The sequence below is a fragment of the Electrophorus electricus genome, chromosome 1, assembly GCF_041902795.1.
Source record: "Electrophorus electricus isolate QZ-2024a chromosome 1, ASM4190279v1, whole genome shotgun sequence".
NCBI lineage: Eukaryota > Metazoa > Chordata > Actinopteri > Gymnotiformes > Gymnotidae > Electrophorus > Electrophorus electricus.
Genome location: NC_137497.1, coordinates 4,371,937 through 4,395,297, shown reverse-complemented (window position 1 = coordinate 4,395,297; position 23,361 = coordinate 4,371,937). Strand labels below are relative to the sequence as shown.

The window sequence follows — 23,361 nt, the reverse complement described above, 5'->3', positions numbered from 1 at the left end:
AAGACAAAGGTGTAGTCGCTTTCTTCCTGGAACATCGACAGGAAAATTGGTAAGTACAAAACAGTAAAAATATCCAAAATGCTTTAAACTACACGTAGTCTTTATACTAAATGTAAAAATGTGGTGTTACTTTAGTTTGAAGGGTATGCGTTATCATTTAATTAATTAATAATTGCAAAATTTCTAAAGAGCTACTTATTTTTTCTAAATTGTATAAATACTGCAGCATAATTTACAGTTAATAAACATCTAATTTTCAACTGTTTTTCTCTCAAGTTGATGTAATTGAACTTCAGTTTGTGATGCCACATTACTCTGACTGTTCACCAGTCAGTGTGTGAGCGGTGTGTATGGTGAGAAAACATTAATGAATATTACAGATTTCTAGATCAAACTGGCAGCATTATTAGCTAATTGTGTAGGTTATGGTTGTAATTGTGTGCTGTAGGGTCATATCCCCTTTGTGGGGGGAGAGGGATGTGATGTCCTCCTTATAGAGGTTATTAAAGTGCCCCTTGCAGAATGTCACAATGACACTGTGAAGAAATGTTGACATAGAAAGTAACTGAAGAGAAGAGGAGAAGTCACTAAAGATTTAATGTTAATGATCCATGAATATGTAACACAGGCATACGAATTAAATGGTGTCTGTTTACATGGTGTTTATTCTTCTTTTCCTGAGTTTTTGAGTAAAGTTTTATTCTCCATAGCATAAAATTGAAAGTGCACAGTGTTCAGGCCTAGATAAACAGATCGGACTGTTTCATCACGGAAATGTCTGGTCGAAGCATAGTAGATAAATATTGTGAGTTTGCATTTGAACTCAGATTTTATCACCAGATAAATTAGATCGAAAAGCCGATATCATTTAAAGACTTTAATTCTTTAATTCATTATAACATTTTGTATATAATGGTGCAGGATTAGCTAGAGTTTTAACATTGATATCTACTGTATCTCTGAAATACAGCATGCTTTTATTTTCACTGTCGTTAATATGCAGCATTTAGCCTGAAAATGGCGCCAATGGAACAGGTCACTGCATTTTTATTTTAGGTCCACATATACGTTCATTTGGTTAATCCTGAAGTAGGCTACATAAACAATCCCTAAACTATGTCATTCAGTTCACATTAATTTCATTAACACTCTGGTTTTAACATCTGCTGTGAATGGAAGAGTGTGATACTGTGGGCTGATGCTGATGGTTAGTAATGAAAGTGTATCATCAGAGGATGTGATGGAGCCAGTGGATCTAGAGTCTGTTTCCTGTGTCTGCTTCACTCTCCTCTCTAGTGCTGGATACTGCTGGATCATTTTAATAAACACAGATGTGTTGTCATGACATGTATACTCACACACTGTTGCATTGGTCTTATTTATGAGGGACTTACTCAAACTGCAGTGACATCTAGTTAATTATAATCAATGTTTCAGTGTCCTGCTCCTACACTTATAATAGATGAACTGTTGACAGGGAGCAGAGAGCAGCATCTCCAGTGTCCAGCTGTGTGTATGTGAAGAGGAACAACTCCATGATGGAGCCTCATAACTCCAGCAGTAGAGGAGGAACCTCTGACCCAAAGTAAGGATCTTTCCATCAGCCCTTAATCTGAATAAACAGGAAGAGGGAATATTCAGGATAAATGAAACGTAGTGACGGATGTAATTACTCAACACTTCATCTTCATTAGGGTAAAGAGAGCAGAGTCTCCAGCACCCAGCTGTCTGTCTATGAAGAGTGACTGGTCCATAATGAACCCTCCTGTATTCAGTGCACCAGTGCCATCTGACATAAAGTGAGTGACACATTAAACACTGTGAGATTTCACTGAGTGTACCCCCTCCCCCCTCCATTCTAATATTACCACAATAATACCCCAGTAATCAATATTACTGCAGATCAGACTTATAAGAGGGTTTCGGCACAGGTGTGTTAGATTTAGGAGAAAAGGAGAAAGAAACCCAGCATCATATACCCCCACACACATATTCATATTCTTTCTTTAATCTCTCTCTTTCTCTACACCCCCCCCCCCCTCTCAGTTCTGTTGCCCTCTGTTCTGTGTGGATGGGGTAACTATAATTGGCTTTTCCAGTCATTTTCCAGCTAAATTTCTGTTGCACAATTCTGTTGTAACTAATATTTACAAGCAGTTTTTTGTTATTAACAAAGCAATTTGTATGAATATCCATAAAATAGAATAAAATTAAATTTTACTCTCATTGTAACTAAATTATTTAGTGTTCTAAATATATATATATATATATATATATATATATATATATATATATATATATATATATATATATATATATATATATTATTGGTACTGTGGTCAGTGATAAATGGGGTAGAGGGAGGATAATGAACTGTGTCATCAGACCCCCATGTCAAAGATGGACTATAGTCTGTAGGAGTGAACTATAAAATATAAATTATGTATTTAATAAAGTGTCCAGTGAGTGCCGGTACAAGGTGTTTTTTTAATAAAGTTTTCTGGTGAGGCACCATTCACATAAACATTACTCTAAATCACCAGAGTGAAAGCCAGGGGCAGGTTCTCTGTGTTTATTCTGCTCTACTGTCAGTATAACATTTGAGTTCAAGTCTGTTGGGTTATTCCATGTCTATCACATCATAATGTACACAACCATGAAGTTAACATGGATTCATGTCTATAAACTGTACACTTTCCATTAAAGGCATTGTTTTGTTTGTCTACAGTGCCCAAAAGAAGCCTGAAAATATTTATAAAGAAAAACTGGAGTCAGTATTCAAGGTCTGTGTGTGTGTGTGTGTGTGTGTGTGTGTGTGTGTGTGTGTGTGTGTGTGAGGGGGAGAAGAGTCTTATCATTAGAGTGAGTTTAGATCACATCATGATGAGACTCTGTGGTTTTACTGCTTCATGCTTTACTGGTTCATGCTTTACCTTTTTGTAATTAAGATGATAATGAACTATACCCAAACTTCACAAACTAGTGTTATAACTTTATGAAACTTTAATATACAGCTCAGTTAATGTGATGCTTATGTTCTTTTATAAACCATAATGTCTACATGACCACCCAATCCCACTCAGTGCTGTCCTCTGTTATGCTTAATGGATTATCCAGTGTTAAAATCATCTGTGTATAACACTAGTTTTACTGATACTGTTTATTCAGGAGCTGGAGGATAAAATCATCTCTCTGTTAAAGAATGAACTGAAGATATTTAAGAATCTACTGAGCCCAGATTACCCAGCATGCACTGAGAGACAGGTGGAGGATGAGGAGGATCAGTGCAGTGTCAGAGAGGGAGTGCTGAAGATCACACTGCACTTCTTGAGGAACATGAACCAGACAGACCTTGCCAACACACTAGAGACCAGTAAGAGCTCTGGGTCATGACATTATTACATTACTTCAGAAGGAGACTTTTGGTGAATCTCTGTTCAAAATAAGCAACTTAAATCAGTGGTGGCCTGTTCTCAAATTAACCCCCCTCAGTGTAGTCTGATCAGGTTCAGACTCAAGACAACTCTGTCCTATATTTATCACCATTGTCATGTGTTTGCAGAATGCTGAAGTTTGGAAGATACATTTTTATTCTTTAGAAATGAGATTAGATCGATGAGATTTTACCTAGCTAAGCATTGTGATATATAAGGTTTGATACACAGGGGTTTTTCTTTCCATTGTCTCTCAGATGTCCAGTCTACTAGTTGTAGATGTCCTCAGTCAGGTGATTGTTGCCAGTGTGGGTGTTGGAACTTCAGCTGGTTTAATGACGTCCTCCATGAACCCATGTGTTCTCCATTTTAAACTGCTGACCATTCAGTGTTACTGACAACCAGTGTGACATGGGCAGGGAGGGAGCGAGATGTGATCGAGTGTTTATTCTCCATTCAGTAAACACCACAACAGAGCACAGTGGTGAGCTGGGTAAAAAGCACTCAGAAAGGAAAGCAAACATGCTGGCACACTCGAAGTGTCTTAGGCAAGCAATGCAAAGCACTAGAGGAATGTACCTGTGGGCTTAAATAATAGAGAGAAACCAAGGAAACCAATTACGGCATTTAGCTGAGAAGTAAACAAGGAACAGGTGCTTGTGATTAATATTCACGTGATTGGGAATGGGGCAGGTGTGGTGTGTTTCAGGTGACTGGTAACAGGGCACCTACACTATGGGTTTGGCAGTGGATGTGTATCCAGCTGGGCTCTTGACACCATGAAACTTTCTCCTTGTGTTCTTTATTTCATTCAGTGTTACTGACAACAAAGATACTCAAAAATAACACTGTTATAATCCCGAAATCTAACACCTACAGTCCTTGCGTTTTCTAAGATAAGACCTGAACTTTCAGGCCCAATGTAAGGGGAATAATCAATCTACTGTATTTATAATTATATCTTTTCCTGCAATTCATGTAAAGGGCTCTTTTATGAATGGTCCTAAAAGAGATTAACATGTATGCTGTTGTCTTCCTCTTTTTTTTTTTAGAACTTGCCCCCGCTTGCCACAGAAAGCTCAAATCCATACTGAGGGAAAAATGTCAGAAAATTCATGAAGGAATCTCACAGCATGGAACCACAGCACTTCTGAATGAGATCTACACAGAGCTCTATATCACAGAGGGAGGGAATGGAGAGGTCAGTAATGAACATGAGGTGAGACAGCTCGAGACAGCATCCAGGAAACCCACAACACAGGAGGCACCCATCAAATGCAATGACATCTTTAGACCCTTACCAGGACAAGACAAAGCTATCAGAACTGTCCTGACTAAAGGAGTGGCTGGAATTGGTAAAACAGTCTCTGTGCAGAAGTTCATACTGGACTGGTCTGAAGGAAGAGCAAATCAAGATGTTCTCTTCATATTTCCACTTCCTTTTAGGGAGCTGAATTTGATGAAGAAGAAAAGGTTCAGTCTGGTGGAGCTTCTTTATTGCTTTTTTCCAGAAACATGCGAATTAAAACCAAAACATTATAAACACTACAAAATTCTGTTCATCCTTGATGGTCTGGATGAATGTCGACTTCCTCTAGATTTTCAGAACAATGAGAGATTGTGGGAAGTAACACAGTCGACCTCAATGGATGTGCTGCTGACAACCCTCATCAAGGGGGATCTGCTTCCCTCTGCTCTCCTTTGGATAACCTCTCGACCAGCAGCAGCCAGTCAGATCCCTCCTGAGTGTATTGACCAGGTAACGGAAGTAAGAGGATTCAGTGACCTTAAGAAAGAGGAGTACTTCAGGAAGAGGATCAGTGATGAGAGCCTGGCCAATAGACTCATCACACACATGAAGTCATCAAGAAGCCTCTACATCATGTGTCACATTCCAGTCTTCTGTTGGATTGGAGCCTCTGTTCTAGAGAGAATGTTGGGTGAAGCAGAAAGTGGAGAGATCCCCAAGACTCTGACTCAGATGTTCGCACACTTCCTGATCTTTCATATCAAACACAAGGGCCAAAAGTATGATCAACAAAGTGACACTTACCAAACTAGAAAGCTTGTTTTGGCACTGGGAAAACTGGCTTTCCAACAGCTGGAAAAAGGCAACCTGATATTCTATGAGGAAGACCTGAGAAACAGTGGCATTGATGTCAGAGAAATTTCAGTGTATTCAGGAATGTGCACTCAGATCTTCAGAGAGGAGTTTGAGCTACAGCTGGGGAAGGTGTTCAGCTTTGTACATCTGAGTGTTCAGGAGTTTCTGGCTGCTTTATATGTGTTTATTTCCTTCATCTCCACCAACACCAATGTGCTACAACAGGAACACCCTGGATTTTTCACTATTTTCAAAACCCCAATGTCTGTCTTCCTCAACAGTGCAGTGGACAAGGCCTTAGAGAGTCAAAATGGACATCTGGACCTTTTCCTCCGCTTCCTTCTGGGTCTCTCATTGGAGTCCAATCAGAGTCTCTTACTAAGCCTACTACTGAAACAGATGGGAAGAAGCTCTCATAGCAAAAAGGAAACAGTGAAGTACATCAAGGAAAAGATCAGGGAGAATTCCTCTCCAGAGAAATCCATCAATCTTTTCCACTGTCTGAATGAACTGAATGATCATTCTCTAGTGCAGGAAGTCCAAACATACCTGACCAGAGGAGGTAACAGTCATCTCCATGGAGCCAGACTCTCTCCTGCTCAGTGGTCAGCTCTGGTGTTTGTTTTGCTGAACTCAGAAGAGGAGCTGGATGAGTTTGACCTGAGGAAATATGAGCCATCAGAGGAATGTCTATTGAGACTGCTGCCAGTGCTCAAAGCATCCAGAAAAGCCATGTGAGTATTTTCATTTAGAGATTAACAGTGGATATAGTACTGGATGTTCTTAACTCAGAAGATTGAAAAGGAAAGTGAAATGAAATGGAGAGTGAGCTAGCACATTAAAGAGAGAGAGAAGGATAGAGGGAACCTACATTAAAGCACATCTGGGTGATTAAAGATTCCAACACCAGGTGCTTATGGTTTAATTTAGTTTCCTATAAAGTTGTGAACTGTCTCAAGTCAGATGATTCATTCCAGTAGAGTCCAGTTATTCATTAGCCTAAACATATTGATGATGCTTAAAGTACATTTGATGTAATGGGTACATTTGTACATTTGATGTAATGCCTGTGTTTTGAGAATGGTCCTAAATCTAAACAGTGGCCAACAGTGTTTATAGGTTACACTCTTGGTGAAACAGCCAGAGAAAATGTGCTGCAGTGTAACATACAAAAGTGTTCAAGTACCAAATATCAGTTCAGCTTTCTGGCCAACATTACAGTTAAACCACTACTGACCAATACAGAGAAAAGTGTACAGGGATGAGGATGACAAGTGTGTACACATACATTTTGCTCTGATGGAAGTTTATCACAGATTTTTATTAGAGCTGATTATGGTGAGTGTGCACATTAGAAAGGTATAGGTGTTAATATGGCTTCATCTGAAACACTTTATAAAGGTCTAGGTGTAAATATGGCTTAATCTGAAACACTTTTATTGTTTAAATACTTTACCAAGGCATTTTGTCATAGTCTAGTATAAACAGTTGTTGGTAAAGATGTTATTTTATGTTGGGTTAAATGATAGTTAGAGTCCTACACATTCAGCTCTGTGTGTTCAATGTAACATGCAGTGATGTTCATAACTCTCAAGAACTCAAGAACTGTCTGAACTGTGTCAATATAATTGTCCATTTTGTCAATGTATTCAAATCAATAGTTAGTGTAGTTAGAGAGGGGCGGGTCATAGTCCTCTTATAAGGAGTTGTGTAGTTAGAGAGGGGTGGGGCATAAGATCTCCTTATCAGCCGCTTTGTACATTGGGAACAGTAAGTTAAAAGCACTCTTGAAGAAAAGCAGCATCTAAACCATAAAACACAAACCTCAACTTCAGGTCTTACAGTACACCACATGGAACATCTGAACCATGCGATATGCAGCTCTGGAAAAAAAAAAAGAGAACACTCCAATTTTTTCTTAAATCAGCATCTCCACATGTACAGCAGCCATTCCATTCAAGTGTTTGTTGAATTCCTTAACAGACACACCTCATTCTACTTAATGAGATGCTGAATAGGTGATCACCTTAACAAAATCCTATTCTAACGAGCAACAGTATAAAAACCACTGCTGCTGTCATCACTATTCTCTTGTTATAGAACCAGCTGGATGGGAAAAGCAGTGCTAGGACTACCCAAAAAGTAAGTGTAGTCAAAATACAGTTACAGACCATGCTAAAAGAGTTGAAAAGAAAGGTTCAATTGTAGCTTTACTGGCTGAGGGATACAGTGAGTGTCAGTTTGCTTCTATATTGAAAATTTCAAAAACTACGGTTCATAAGAACAAGGTCAAGCAGCAAACACATATGACAACAGCTACAGACTGGCAGAGGTCGAAAATGACTCTCTACTGACCATGGCGATCACCACTTCATTCGAATGTCACTTACCAACCGTAAGATGATGTCAAGTGACCTACAAAAAGAATGGCATGCGGCAGCTGGGATGAATTGCACAGTGAGGATGGTTTGAAACAGGCTTCTGGAGGAAGCCCTGAAGTCGTGTAAGCTAGAAAAAAAGCCCTTATTCTATTAGAAGCAAAGAAGAGCCAGACTGAAGTTTGCGAAAGACCATAAGGATTAGACCGTAGAGGACTGGAGTAAGGTAATCTTCTCTGATGAGTTCAGTTTTCAGCTTTATCCTTGAGAGGCCTACAAGCCAGAGTGTCTCACTCCCACTGTGAAATTTGGTGCAGGATCGGTGATGATCTGGAGATGTTTCAGCAAGGCTGGAATCGGGCAGATTTGTTTTTGTGAAGGACAAATGAATCAAGCCACTTACAAAACTGCTGGAAAAAAACTTCCTTCTGCTCTGACAATGTTCCCCAACTCTGATGATTGGTTTTTTTTAACAGGACAATGCTCCATGTCACACAGCCAAGTCAATCAAAGTGTAGTTGAGGGACCACCAGATCAAGACTATCATGGCCAGCTCAATCTCCAGACCAAGAAGAAGAAGATCAACATCAAGAAGAAGATGGATGGCCAAAGCCATCAAACAAAGCCGAGCTCCTGGAATGTCTGTGCTAGCATAAAGTTCCCCAACAGCATTTTGAAAGACTGGTGGAAAGCTGTGATTAAACATAAGGGTTATTCCACAAAATATAGATTTCTTGCCTCATCCTAAATTGAAATATTAGTACTGTGTTGTTTATAAATGAATATGAGCTTGTTTTCTTTGCATTATTTGTGGTCTGAAATTTCTGTAACTGTTTTGTTATTTTGACCATTAGTCATTTTCATTAAAAATAAAATGCTCTAAAATACAATATTTCTATCTGGAATTTGGAAGAAATGTTGCCAGTAGTTTATAGAATAAAACAAAACTGCTCAGCCTGGTCAAACACATACCCATCAATTGTAAAACTAGAGAAACTGATAATTTTGTAGTGGTCTCTTATTTTTTTACGGAACTGTATACAAGTCAACTGACAGTATTGTGTTTAGACACATACCATGTTTGTTAAAAGTCTTATATGTAGGTTATGGTATTAGGGGCATGATACTCTGATTATGGAAATTCCCATTTATTGATTTCTGAACCAATTATCCATTATTTGTACATGTCTTAGGTTGCTTATTTATGATATTTGTCAGATGTCTTTGTCCCTTTTGAGTCAGATAGAGACTCAGAAGTGTTAAAACAGTATGTTTGCACAATTAAAAAACTAAAAATTTCTCAGTGTGCTCCAGACCTTCTTATTCTTTTTGTTCAGCATTTCAGATCTAGTAATTCAGCATCCTCTGACTGAACTGCATTATTTACTGTTTTTACTCTTCCTTTGCAGATTATCTGACTGTGGTCTCACTGAAGAGTCTTGTAAATCTCTCACATCAGTTCTACAAACAGAAAACTCTTCGCTGAGAGAGCTGGAGATTAATGACAATGACCTGCAGGATTCAGGAGTGGAGCAGCTCTGTGCTGGACTGAAGAGTTCACACTGTAAACTGGAGATTCTCAGGTGAGCTTTCTGTGACTTTATTTTTGAATGTAAACAGTAAGGTGTAGTGACACTACAGAACAATTTTTATAAGGTCAGTGTATAAAATAACCCCATTATAGTGCAGTATTTAAAGAAAACACTGTTAAACAAGGCAAGGCAATATAATTTCATTTCATTTCATTGTTTTATGAAGTTCTCTTCTTAAAACATTTGCAAATATTTTCTAGTGAAACTAGATGTGTTTCGGTAAATGAGCACACTGCGAAAACAGAGATAAATGTGATGTATGAGCAGATTTTCAACACCTGGAAAAGAAATATAACATTGTAAAGAGGTGACACAGATGAGGCCTTGTCCACATGTTCAAGTGTATTTATTATAATGCTGCTTCCTCTATGAGCTTTGGCATTTTGTCCACATGCTGCATTTTTGGTAACCTGAGCACAAAGATTTTGCAAAATGTCTTTCGGTATGAAAATATTCAGAAGCTTCAACAGTGTTGTAACATCAAGAGTGTGTACTGTTATTTACTTTAATTACAAGAGGTGATTTTGTGCAATGGTGGGGATAGTCAAAATAGTGCTGGGTGAATGTTGCTAACGGGCTTTATGTTTACACATAAATGTAGTTACCCTTACACTATGTTTAAGAAGAAAGATATTAGAATGCCCTAGAATTAATGTGTTCTCCCACTCTCTTACTGGAAAATCAAATCTCAAAATGTTGCTATGGTGATCAGGTTTAGTACTTTAGAGAGGTATTTGCAAGAGCACCCCCAAGAACTTGTCAGGTTGGCCATGGCCACCATGCTACAATTACTGCCCCCCAACTGACAGTGTTTCCCTCAGGATAAGAATTGAGTTGTAGTGGTGATCGATGCAGTGTGTGGCTGATGTACATGTAGAAACCCATACAGTTTATAGGGGGAGAGTGTAACCAGGTTATTTTCTGTAGCTATAATTTACAGATATCCCTAGATGCCTAACATTCAGACTATCAGTTAGCCATAAAATTTACAAATGGTCCCTAAACACCACCTGCTGCTAGACACTAGGTAGGTGACTGTATATAGAGAAGACTCCCATTCAGTTACTGCAGCACAGTAGTAGTATCTAATTGCAGAACCACAATACCACATTTTCAGACCAGTTCTATCAGGGCATTACAAATGTGCCTCTAGTGGTTAACTTTAGAATTGCAGTCACTATTTTTTATGAGGGAATATTAATATTAAAATATAAAACCAATACTATATACAGTACATAATGCTGTTTTCAAGGGCAAGGTGGGGGGTGATAGTTTTGTATGAGGAGGAAATTCTAGCATATGTTTGTGTGGTTTATGTAACAGAAAGAGAATACTAAGGATGTGAAATGGGTATTGTAGTTTATTAGCTTGCTGGTATATATCAGTTGTTACCACCCTGTCTAGGCTGGGAGGACGTAACATGGGGTTTTGAGTAGTACAACAGTAGAAATGAGTAATGGAATGAATAACCAGACACAGTTGGCAGCAAAGACCTAGTATATTTACAAGTTTTTGGTGTTTAAAGTTAATAAACTGGTGCAATCGCATCAGGAGTGACCAAGGCCAACGCAACAAACAAAAGCACACTAGAAACAAAATGACGACTGACTAAGCTAACAAAAAGAAACTTACAATGACTACACTGTTAGAACAAAGATAAACCCACAACCAAACAAAATGGCACCAGTGTGAAAATATATACAGGACAATATACATACAAGATACAAGAAACATATATTATCCAGCAATCAACCAAAGGGGCAAAATAAACCATAAATAAAGGGGCAAATACAAAGTCATACACAAAGTCTAGCAAATACAAACTCAAAATGTAGCAACAAGTCAAAACCCACAACCACAAACTCTTCTCCAATGAGCCCTCAGCTAAATCCTTTGTCTCTTTCTCTTCCTGTTATTTTGTTCCTCTGCTCACTGGAAAACCTGGTGTGGATCAGGATGGGGACACCAGAGAGGAAGAGGCAAAATCTGGAACACAAAATGCAGATATACAGGCGGACATAACACAGTTTTGATCGATTTTACTGGTCCTTATTCAGACATTCTTAAAAATAGATAGTACTTCAGGGGTTCTTTATTAAAAGAAATCATTTCATACTTAAATAGATCTTTACATGGTTCTTCAGACTGATATAATTTACAGATGTTCCCCAAAAGGCCTTGCATGAAAACTATCAGTAGTTGAAACAATTTACAGATGATCCCTAAACACCTCACCTGCTGGTAGACACTAGCTAGGTGGCTGCGTACAGAGAAGACTCTTGTTCCCAAGACTCTTATTACTAAGACAGGTGTGTGGCCAAAAGCATGATAGTTTGAACAGAGCAAAATGAGGTGTTCTAATGTAAGACTTTCATCTCATGTATGGAAAACACCAGTCATTCTAATCTCTCTTAAATACGAGGGAGAAAGCAAGAAACAAACAAGACAACGGTGCAGGCAATGAGCAATCAGGAGACTGGGAGCAGAGAAGAAGCTCTGTCTGTCTGTCCCTTTCTTGTAAAGCTAATGTTAGCTTCCTTAAATCTGAGGAACTGGCTAGGACATAAAATACCCATGATTGTTTTTTCCAGTTAATATAGCAAGACAGAAAAAGACCAGGATGAAGAGAGAGGTTAATGCTATTGCCATGGACAGCAGGACAGAGAAAGGACAGGAGAACATGATGGTAAATGTGTCCAGGAAGAGGACATGGAAGGAAGGGAGCACAGCAGAGAGAGTCAGTATACACTAACAGTTAAAAGGATTTATTGCTTGATTTGATTGATTGATTTGACAGCTGTCAATCGTCCACCCCACACACACACACACACACACACACCACCCGACCCCCCCCAGCAGATTTATTATATAACGAATATATATAATATTAGATTATTATTATTATTATTATTATTATTATTATATATGACACGATGTGACAATTCTATATGAAAATAAAATAAAACACAATGAGGGATCCTCAAAATAGTTTTATTGACTTTAAAAAAAATTTTTAATTGAGAAATAATCAAGTGATTAAAGTAAATAAAAGTTACGAGTCTTAAACGATTATGTAGAACCCGGTCTTTAATGTCCACTCTGCTGTCGGTCATGTACTGATACTCAAACACGTGTATGGCTCTCGGTTGTCTCTCTCTCGCTCACTTACCCACTCACCCCCTTCCCATTGGCTGATTCTCTAAGAAGTCACACTTCCTCCCAAGTCCTTCCCCCTAGCACACAGGAATACACTTTCTGTCAAAAATTGATATAAGGTGTCCATCCCCCCAAAAACCAAACTCCTCTGAGGGTCAGAAATACACTCGGCCAGAAAGTTCCAATTTTGCCGCTTTTTTTTCCCTTCCCATCTTATATAAAAAGGGGGTTGGGGGCATGGACTCGATGAAACATTACAGGTTGAAACAATGAGCCCAGAAACAGGTCTGATATTCTATACTCCTACGATGAACTCATATTACGAAGAAGCAGCTCTTACAGGTGTGAATGACAGTGAGAGCGAACCCTCTGAAACAAGCTTTTGTGAAAACGTTAATAACAACGAAACCAATGTGTGCATCAACGCAACGGTGCTGGCGGTCGTTCGAGCTGGGAATCTAATGTATAGAATTATTGATGAAGATATGAGAGAAAACTGTTGTGCTACTGACCATCCTAGTCAGCATCTACACATGTGCCTGTACGATCTGGATGAATTAAAGAAACCTCTTTTTGTCTGGTTGGGTAGAAAGAAAAAAGGCGACAAAATTGGAACTTTTTTGGTGTGATGGGACACCTTATATACATTTTTGACAGAACGTGTATTCCTGTATGGTAGGGGGAAGGACTTGGGAGGAGGTGTGACTTCTTAGAGAATCAACCAGTGGGGGGGAGGGGGTGAGTGAGTGGGTGAGTGAGAGAGAGAGAGACACAAGTCAGTATCAGTACATGACCGGCAGCGGAGCAGAGCAAACATTAAAGACCGGGTGGTACGTATTCATTTAAGACTCATAAATTTTATTTACTTTAATCACTTGATTATTTCTCAATTAAAGATTTATTTTTAAAGTCAATAAAACTATTCTGAGGCTCCCTCATTGTGTTTTATTTAATTTTCATATAATATTGTTACATCATATCATATATCATATCATATAATAATAATAATAATAATAATAATAACAATAATAATATATTATATATATTAATTATATAATAAATATGTTGGGGGGTTGGGTGGTGTGTATGGGGTGATGATTGACAGCTGTCAAATCAATCAATCAAATCAAGCAATACATCATTTTGACTGTTAGTGTATACTATTTCTTTCTCTCACAGCAGACAGAGGAGCTGTGTCCACTCTCACTGTAGCCCCACAGGTCTGCCGTAGTGTCGGCTGTGTCCACTCTCACTGTAGCCCCACAGGTCTGCCGTAGTGTCGGCTGTGTCCACTCTCACTGTAGCCCCACAGGTCTGCCGTAGTGTCGGCTGTGTCCACTCTCACTGTAGCCCCACAGGTCTGCCGTAGTGTCGGCTGTGTCCACTCTCACTGTAGCCCCACAGGTCTGCCGTAGTGTCGGCTGTGTCCACTCTCACTGTAGCCCCACAGGTCTGCCGTAGTGTCGGCTGTGTCCACTCTCACTGTAGCCCCACAGCTCTGCCGTAGTGTCGGCTGTGTCCACTCTCACTGTAGCCCCACAGCTCTGCTGTAGTGTCGGCTGTGTCCACTCTCACTGTAGCCCCACAGCTCTGCTGTAGTGTCGGCTGTGTCCACTCTCACTGTAGACTATCGTTGCATCCATAATTCTTTGTTTGATTCCACAGAATTCAGATACTCCTAGACTTATAACCACTTGTAGAAATTTTGGCCACCTATAGTCTCGAAATACAACCTTTTTCAAGGCTATGATTCAAAGAATGGAAGATACTTGTAAATGATATAAAATGCTGGACAGAAATGAAACCTTTCTCAGCTACTAATTAATATTTATGTTTATGTTTAAGCATTGCACACACTTGATTAATTGATGAGTCATTCAAATTGTAATTTGATAGTTTAATTAATGATTCCCTGGCTGATCTCAAGTGAATATCATAATCTGATAAGGAATTATACAGTTTATAATTATTATACACTATATTAGTGATTTTACCATTGATTAATTTGTGTACCCTAAAGTTCCTTTGTGCTGTAAAGCCTTTTTAGTGTGTTCACTGCTCTCATCTATCTCCCCACTAATTATGTTCTGCAGGGCCCACTGGACATTTGGTGCTAAAATTCTTTGCCAACCAGCAATCCAGACCTCATACTGTTTAGTTCAGGACCAATATAACTACTGTTTATACACAGTAAACCAGACCTCATACTGTTTAGTTCAGGACCAATATAACTACTGTTTATACACAGTAAACCAGACCTCATACTGTTTAGTTCAGGACCAATATAACTACTGTTTATACACAGTAATCCAGACATCATACTGTTTAGTTCAGGACCAATATAACTACTGTTTATACACAGTAAACCAGACCTCATACTGTTTAGTTCAGGAACAATATAACTACTGTTTATACACAGTAAACCAGACCTCATACTGTTTAGTTCAGGACCAATATAACTACTTTTTATACACAGTAAACCAGACCTCATACTGTTTAGTTCAGGACTAATATAACTACTGTTTATACACAGTAAACCAGACCTCATACTGTTTAGTTCAGGGCCAATATAACTACTGTTTATACACAGTAATCCAGACCTCATACTGTTTAGTTCAGGACCAATATAACTACTGTTTATACACAGTAAACCAGACCTCATACTGTTTAGTTCAGGGCCAATATAACTACTGTTTATACACAGTAAACCAGACCTCACACTGTTTAGTTCAGGACCAATATAACTACTGTTTATACACAGTAAACCAGACCTCATACTGTTTAGTTCAGGACCAATATGACTAAGGTTTGAAATGTTATTTATTATTCAGATTTACACAAGTATGTATTATTTATTGCTTATAATGTTTGACTTCAATTGAAACTTAAAGATAAAGTTGGTTGTTGTTCAGTTTCTGATCTGTTACCTCATTTCTGTTTCTAAAATTAAATTGATAATTTAAGCAGTGGATCATATAAAAAATCACTTTTTTAGTGCCTGTACTGACACATTTATCTAGTATGTCCAAGCTCAGAGCTAAGCAGGTTAGGTTTATTAAGTTTATTATTGTGGAGGGGTGTTTGCTGGTGTAGAATCCTGGGTGAGGAATGGATATGAGACTTCACCATGTCAGTAGTTTATTATAAATGTACACCAGACCTCCATATGAGACCTCACCATGTCAGTAGTTTATTATAAATGTACACCAGACCTCCATACGAGAGCTCATCATGTCAGTAGTTTATTATAAATGTACACCAGACCTCCATACGAGACCTCACCATGTCAGTAGTTTATTATAAATGTACACCAGACCTCCATACGAGACCTCACCATGTCAGTAGTTTATTATAAAGCACAGGGTGAAGCCTCCACTACAGTTCCAGCCTCTCTAGCTACCCCATGCAAGCTGGTCTGGAAATGCGTCTCACTCTCTGTCTCTCTCCGTCTGTCTCCCTCCTTTCTGCAGACTGTCTGGTTGTTTGGTCACAGAGGAAGGTTGTTCTTCTCTGGCTTCAGCTCTGAGGTCAAACCCCTCACACCTGAAGGAACTGGATCTGACCTACAACCACCCAGAAGAGTCAGGAGTGAAGCTGCTCTCTGCTAGACTGGAGGATCCCCACTGCAGACTGGACACACTCAGGTATGTAGAAATCCCCTGTCCTCGATCTGATACTCAACTGTGTGTTCTCAAATACAACCTGCTCTCACACACAGTGGAGCAGGAACATTATTATTATTATTATTATTATTATTATTATTATTATTGCCATTATCATTTGTATGTGTGTGTGTGTGTGTGTGTGTGTGTGTGTGTGTGTGTGTATGTGTGTGTGTGTGAGGGAGAGAGAGAGGAAGAAAGAGGAAGATTGAGGGAGAATGATTGAATAGGGGCAGTACTATTATGTGTCTGTATGTTGTAAGGGTCAGTAATTTGTGTACTGTCCCTTTCAGTTGCGTCTATGTGGAATGCGTGTACACATACACATATAAAGAGGGTTTTTGTTTTGTGCTGTACAGAAACTACTGGACCTACCTCTTCTTTTGTGCTTGTTTTCATTTCTTGAAGTAACGCGTTTGAGAGCTTTGGATGTTCTCTACAGTTCATGCATGAACAGTCAAGAAGATTTAAAGAACAGGCCTGTGTTATGTAGTGGAAAAAACCAGCAAGATTATTACAAAACTGAGTTGAGCCTGACTCTCCTCCACATGCTTCACAGGTCTTTTCCTTCTAGTTCTGAAGCTCTCTGCTAATCTGGTTTGGAGAACAAGTTAAATTGGATTAACTCCAAAGCCTTACAGTGTGGTTGTGTCACCGCGATCAAGGGATTAGCGATTCACAGTCAAGTCATCCGAGCATTAAATTCGATTTTATGGTATTCCTCTGCTCACCTCAATCCAACGCTCCCTAAGCAAAGATAAACAGACTTGCATATTGTTTTGAAGAGCTTAGATGAAGACGCACACTTTTACTACATTTAAAAGTCCAAAATACAGTTTACTTGATTAAACTAGTTTACTTGCATAATAAGATTAAACACAATTGGTAATATCTTTAAATGGCTTAATAAGCATTGTGCAAAATACTTCTTCGGTTTAATGTTACTCAGAAGTTTATTAAACTATAGCGCTTGACTGCCAGCTAAAACGGGGGTCATCACTAGTGAACTGTTGCAAATGTGCAGGGCATGGGATGCCAATTGAGTGGTGGCCCTTGGCTATCACCAGATCAAGTTTGAAAAGATTATAGTGCACCAGTTTTGAATAAATCTATATTGAAGTCCTTATATGTACTTGTCATGATCATTAAATGCCCATTACATTTAATTCAGAGAAAGTATGGTTACATATTTAACATGATGCAAAAACAGCTCCACTATCACATGTGAATAGGAACCCTTGAAGTTTAGACAAATTTCACTGTACCTTTTTTTTTCCTTTAATCCGTATGAAATTCATACTATTTTTAGACAAATTCATGTACTCATTTAATTTAGGCTGATTTTGCATATCCATTTAACAGTAAGTTCCCTTAATGCCAAGATATTTCCACTACCACATAAGAGTAGTGTAGCTTGTCTATTAGCCAAGCAAGTTTGGACAGATTTCACTGTACCATTTTTTTTCATAAATCTATATTAAATCATACTACCTTTACGAGAATTCATGTAGTCATGAACGTAGTTTTTTTCATGTAGTTTGTGGATATCTATTTCTCTGAAATTTCCAATAATGCCAAGACAGTTCCATGACTACATAAGAGTAGGAACCCTTGACTATCACCAGTGTGAGTTTGGCCACATTTCACCTCAACATTTCTTCATAAGACCATTTTAAAATTTTACTACCTTTAGGCGAATTAAAATACTAATTTCATAGAAGCTGATATCTCAATGCAAAACTATCGGCATTGATGTATTGTTCCAATCATTGTTTCTATAGTAGGATTAATTGGCCAGGTATGTTTGGACATACAAAACACATTCAGTACCATTAGTGGACTAAGGACTGTAATTTGCCAATGTAAAACCTTGTTTTTTCCGTCCTTGAAAAGTGTATGGTGGTTCTCATCTTTCCTGTAGATGGGTTCCATCCTTGTTAGGTGTAGCTTGCCTTCACCTTTAAAATGACTAGGGTGGCATCTTTTTTATCCTTGTAAGGTAGCGCCTGCATACATCCATGTTTTAAAGTAGGAGGTGGTGCTATTTCTGCACAATACATGAAATCATGTCTGAACATACAATAAAACTGAATAAGGTAAAAGGGTTTGTGCCCTAGACATCCCTAGCAGGCCCAGCCTAATTTTATAAAACACCCTACAATTTGTATTGTAAACAATGGCATTAGAAAAGTGGTGGTTAAACAGATATTTAGATTTTAAAATTGGTTCATGACAAAATTGTCCAGTAGAATCTGTCCAAACTTGCACTACTGATAGCCAAGGGTTACCATTCTTTGGGAGTAGTGGAACAGTTTTGGCATTATGGGAAAACTCTGAGAAACAGCTAACCAAAATCAGCCTATAAGATATGAATATATTAATTTGCACAATGATAGTATGACCAATATGGATATGAATATATAGTACAGTGGAATCTGGTCATAATTGAACTGGCGATAACCAAGGGCTCCTACTCTTATGTGGTAGTGGAATTGTTTTGGCATTATGGGAAAAATATTTAGAATGAAATATCCATACTGTCTCTTAGCTCTATTATTATATTGGCTTTGTAATCTGGCTTTTAATCTAGAATGTGACTAAACTTGCACTGGTGATAGTAAAAGGCTCCTACATTTATGAGGTAGTGGAATTGTTTTAACATTATGGGAAAATCTAGAGAAATAGTTAAAATCAACCTAAATGAAATGAGCATTTTTAATTCCCCTAAAGGTAGTATGACTGTAAAATGGATTTATGAAGAAATGGCACAATGAAATGTGGCCAAACTTGCACTGGTGATAGTCAAGGGTTCCTACTCTTATGTAGTCATGGAACTGTTTTGGCATGTCTGGAAATGTCTGAGAAATGGATAGGCAAATTCAGCCTAAATGAAAGAAATAAATTTGCCTAAAGGTAGTTTGATTTTAATATTGGTTTATGATGAAATTGTACAGTGAAATCTGTCTACATTACTGATGGTCAAGGTCTCCTACTGACATGTGGCAGTGGAACTATTTTTGCATTATGTTAAAATTCAGAAAAATATGTAACCATACTTTCTCTGAATTAAATGTAAGGGGCATCATTACAATGGGCAATATTACAAATATAAGTACTCCAATATAGATTTATTAAAAACTGGTGCAGTAGAAGCTTTTCTAACTTGATCTGGTGATAGCCAAGGGCCACCACTCAATTGGCAGTGGAATTGCACTGCACATTTGCAGGATTTCACTAGTGATGTCCCCTGTTTTAGCTGGCAGTCCAGCTCTACACTAAACTTCTCAGAAATATTATATACAAACAGCATTTTGCACATTTGCTTATTAAGCTGTTTAAATATAATAGCAATTGTGGTTTAATCCAACTGTGAAAGAAAACTGTATTTTGTACTTTTAAAGTGAATGGAAAAATGGGAAGCTTATATAACAAAAATTTATAACAGATTATATATAACAAAAACACAAGCAATGATAATAACAAATAACTAAGACAGGAGATGACAATGAAACCACTTGGAAAAATGAACAATGACCAGCAAAGCAAACAGGGAACAAAACAGGGTAGTAATAAATACTAACAAATACTAATAAGACACAGGTGCTACAAATGAAGGGTGGAGAAAATGAAACTGGGAAGAAAAACAAATCCACGAGACCGAAAACCACGACAATAAGGATGCCAAGAGGAGCAAACTAGAGGAAGTACTATTACACATATAATAGAATATATAACATATAGATCATATTGTGTGTGTGTGTGTGTGTGTGTGTGTGTGTGTGTGTGTGTGTGTTTGTTAAGGGTGGAACATGCAGGGAAGTTCAGAATCACACCAGGCCTAAGAAAATGTAAGCAGAAAATGTACACACACACACACACACACACACACACACACACACACACACACACACACACACACACACACACACACACACACACAGAGTCATCCATTGAGATTGCATCCTCTCCACCAGTAAAAAATACGTATAGTGTGGAAACACCTGTGGAAACCTCTCCTCTAATGTCTCTTCTTGTGTGCAGATGTGTGTGATCTCACACTGGACCCAAACACAGCACACACACGTCTCGCTCTGTCTGAGGAGAACAGAAAGGTGACGTGTGTGGAGGAGCATCAGCAGCAGCCGTATCCTGATCATCCAGAGAGATTTGATGAGTGTGCGCAGGTTCTGTGTAGAGAGAGTCTGACTGGACGCTGTTACTGGGAGGTTGAGTGGAGGGTGGGGGCTGATATATCAGTGACATATAAAGACATCAGCAGGAAAGGACTCAGTGGTAACTGTGGGTTTGGATACAACGTAAAGTCCTGGAGTCTGTACTGCTTTAATAAAAGTTACTTTGTCAGACACAATAATAAGTTCACTGCCATCTCTGCCCCTCCCTCCAGCTCTAACAGAGTAGGAGTGTATCTGGACTGGGCTGCAGGCACTCTGTCCTTCTACAGCATCTCCTCTCACACACACACACTCACACATTTGCACACATTCCACTCCACATTCACTGAGCCCCTCTATGCAGGGTTTAGGCTTTGCTATTCTGACTCCTCAGTATGTTTTTGTGAGCTAGAATAGGTTCCTGTGACCTGTTTGCAGGTGACAGATTTACATTTGCAGCATTTAGTTGACACTTTTATCCAAAGCAACTTACAATTATGACTGAACACAAATCAAGTTTAAAGGACCTTGCTTAGGTGCCCAACACTGGCAACTTGGCAGTGGTGGGGCTTGAACCAGCAACTTTCCAATTACTAGTCATGTACCTTAACCACAGAGAGAGAATGTCACTTAGTGAATTTTATAATGAGAAACTTGCATCTGCCTCTCTAACACCTGACACAGGAACCCCCCTCCAATGAATTGAATTAATTTCTGAAAAATGTCTCACACACACTCAAATTTCATTTTTCTTTTCTGTCTCTATATGTGATTGTCTTTCACACAGACAAAATATTTTTGCTGTCTCAGTCGGATAATAGTGTAGTGAGTTATCATTCTGATAAGTGTAATCTGCTTCATTTTTCTATCTTCTCTGTCTCTCCAGTTCTCTTCTAGCACACAGATTGTTTTATTGTGTTTCTTATGTTTGCTTCAAAAAACGTTAGGAAGCATTTTTTTTGTCCGTCTCTTCCTCAGCCTCCTAACGGGACCCCCAAAAAAGACACATCACCACAAAAAAGAGAAAACGTCACCATTCTTAAGCCCTTACACTGGCTACCAGTTTACTACAGAGCTGAGGTCAAAGTATTATTACTGGTCTATCATTGGTTTAATGGTGTAGGACCATCTATCTGACATGCTGCAGTTACGAGCAGAACTCTCAGATCATTAGGAACTTTTCAGTGCTGCCCATGGTCAAATCTAAGAATGGAGAGGCAGTGTTTATCCATTATGAGAGAGAGGTAGCGTTTAGCTATTATACTATTTGTTAGATATTAGAAGAGCCCCAACACTTGACGTTTTAAGTCAAAAACAAAAATGTCTTTATTTGGCCAGGCTTTCAGCTCAGGTTAAACATCAGATCCTGTGACTTGTGACATGACAAGGTGTCTGATGTAAAGAATCAGACACAGGTGCATGTCCCGGAACGGAAACACAGCAAGTGATTTGTAAACATGCTATGTACACAACAGCCATGACCAGTGGTTTAGATGTTTAACAGACCAACACCAACACACTAATGAGGTGGGTAACAAGGGGCAGGTGTAACACAGGACAAGACTAATAAAGAAGGTGTGGCTACAAACATGGGGAACATCAACAACAACACATGGGGTAACCGCAAATACGGCAACACAATAACTAGTACATGAATAAACAGCAAACGAAAACAGTGACACTGTAACACTAGTACATGCTGTATCATGCAATCTAGAGCTATGTGGGGTGCGCCATGACAATGTGATTTTATGCACTTTATTATTTATATTTTTCATAAAGTATGTTTATTTTAATTCAGGTTTTTATCTCTCTAATCTTATCATTTTATTTCCTTAAGTTAAATTTAGTCCATTTTAACTTTATTTTAATAAATTGTATTTGTAACATTTTCATAAATTATTCTTCTATACCGGATGTGAAGCATTTTGAATTATTGTGTTTGAAGAGTGCTGTACAAATAAACACCCTTATACAGTCTGTCATTCTCCCTCTCAGTCTCACACTCCAATGTGCACGCACGCACACACACACACACACACACACACACACACACACACACACACACACACACACACACACACACACACACACACACATACACACACACACACACACACACACACACACACATACACACATACACACACATACACTCACACACACACACACACACACATGAACGAAGGAAGAACAAAAGCATTACAGTATGATCTGTAGTTCTTTAGATTATTTCTGTCACTCTTTCTATGTCTTTCTCACTCTGGTTCAATAAGTCACTCTGACATCTATCACAATCTCTGTTTTACCTCTCTCACTCTTTCACTCAGTTTCTCTGTCACACACTCCAATGTGCATGCACACTCACACATGACACAGAATAGTTTAGTGCTTTGCACCGACATTCTCCATTATGACAGCATGTCTCACAAGCCTATGAATGCCAAGAAATTTCAGTGTTAGTGGTCATTTAAATGTTTGTGAATGTGAAGTGTTTTGTTGTAGTTATGTACAAGGTGGATTTAAGTATTGGATTATACTGGTAAATCAGAAATTGCTGAAAAAGGAGGAAGAAAATGCAAGCCTCCAACTGAAGAGTTTAATGAAACGACTGAAAATGAATATAAAGGTGCACTAATGAGAACAAAAGAAAACCACCGTAGCATTCATTGACTGACAAAAGTGATGGAAACAAAACGTTTTATAAACAATAAACATAAACAATAAACATAAACAATAAACACAAACAATAAACATAACAAATAAATACAAACAATAAACATAGCAATAAACAACAGACATAACAAGAAACATAAACAAGAAACATAACAATAAACATAGCACCAAACACAAACAACGAACA

General features: G+C 38.4%; 1 protein-coding gene across 3 annotated transcripts; it reads left to right on the top strand.

Annotated features, from left to right (window-relative positions):
* Positions 1–22,472, top strand: LOC113567599 (NLR family CARD domain-containing protein 3-like). 3 transcript variants are annotated; one of them, XM_081711243.1, is made up of 10 exons: positions 1–49; positions 1,478–1,585; positions 1,695–1,799; positions 2,729–2,783; positions 3,169–3,373; positions 4,487–6,272; positions 9,326–9,499; positions 16,135–16,308; positions 20,128–20,174; positions 20,368–22,472. In XM_081711243.1, the coding sequence occupies exons 2-10, from the start codon at positions 1,536–1,538 to the stop codon at positions 20,913–20,915; spliced, it is 3,144 nt and encodes a 1,047-aa protein (XP_081567369.1). In that variant the 5' UTR covers positions 1–49; positions 1,478–1,535; the 3' UTR covers positions 20,916–22,472. The 3 variants fall into 3 exon arrangements, with proteins under 3 accessions (XP_081567369.1, XP_081567422.1, XP_081567394.1); XM_081711296.1 differs by having other exon boundaries at positions 20,142–20,174; positions 20,368–20,507; XM_081711268.1 differs by having other exon boundaries at positions 15–49; positions 1,463–1,585.
* Positions 22,473–23,361: the final 889 nt, after the last annotated feature.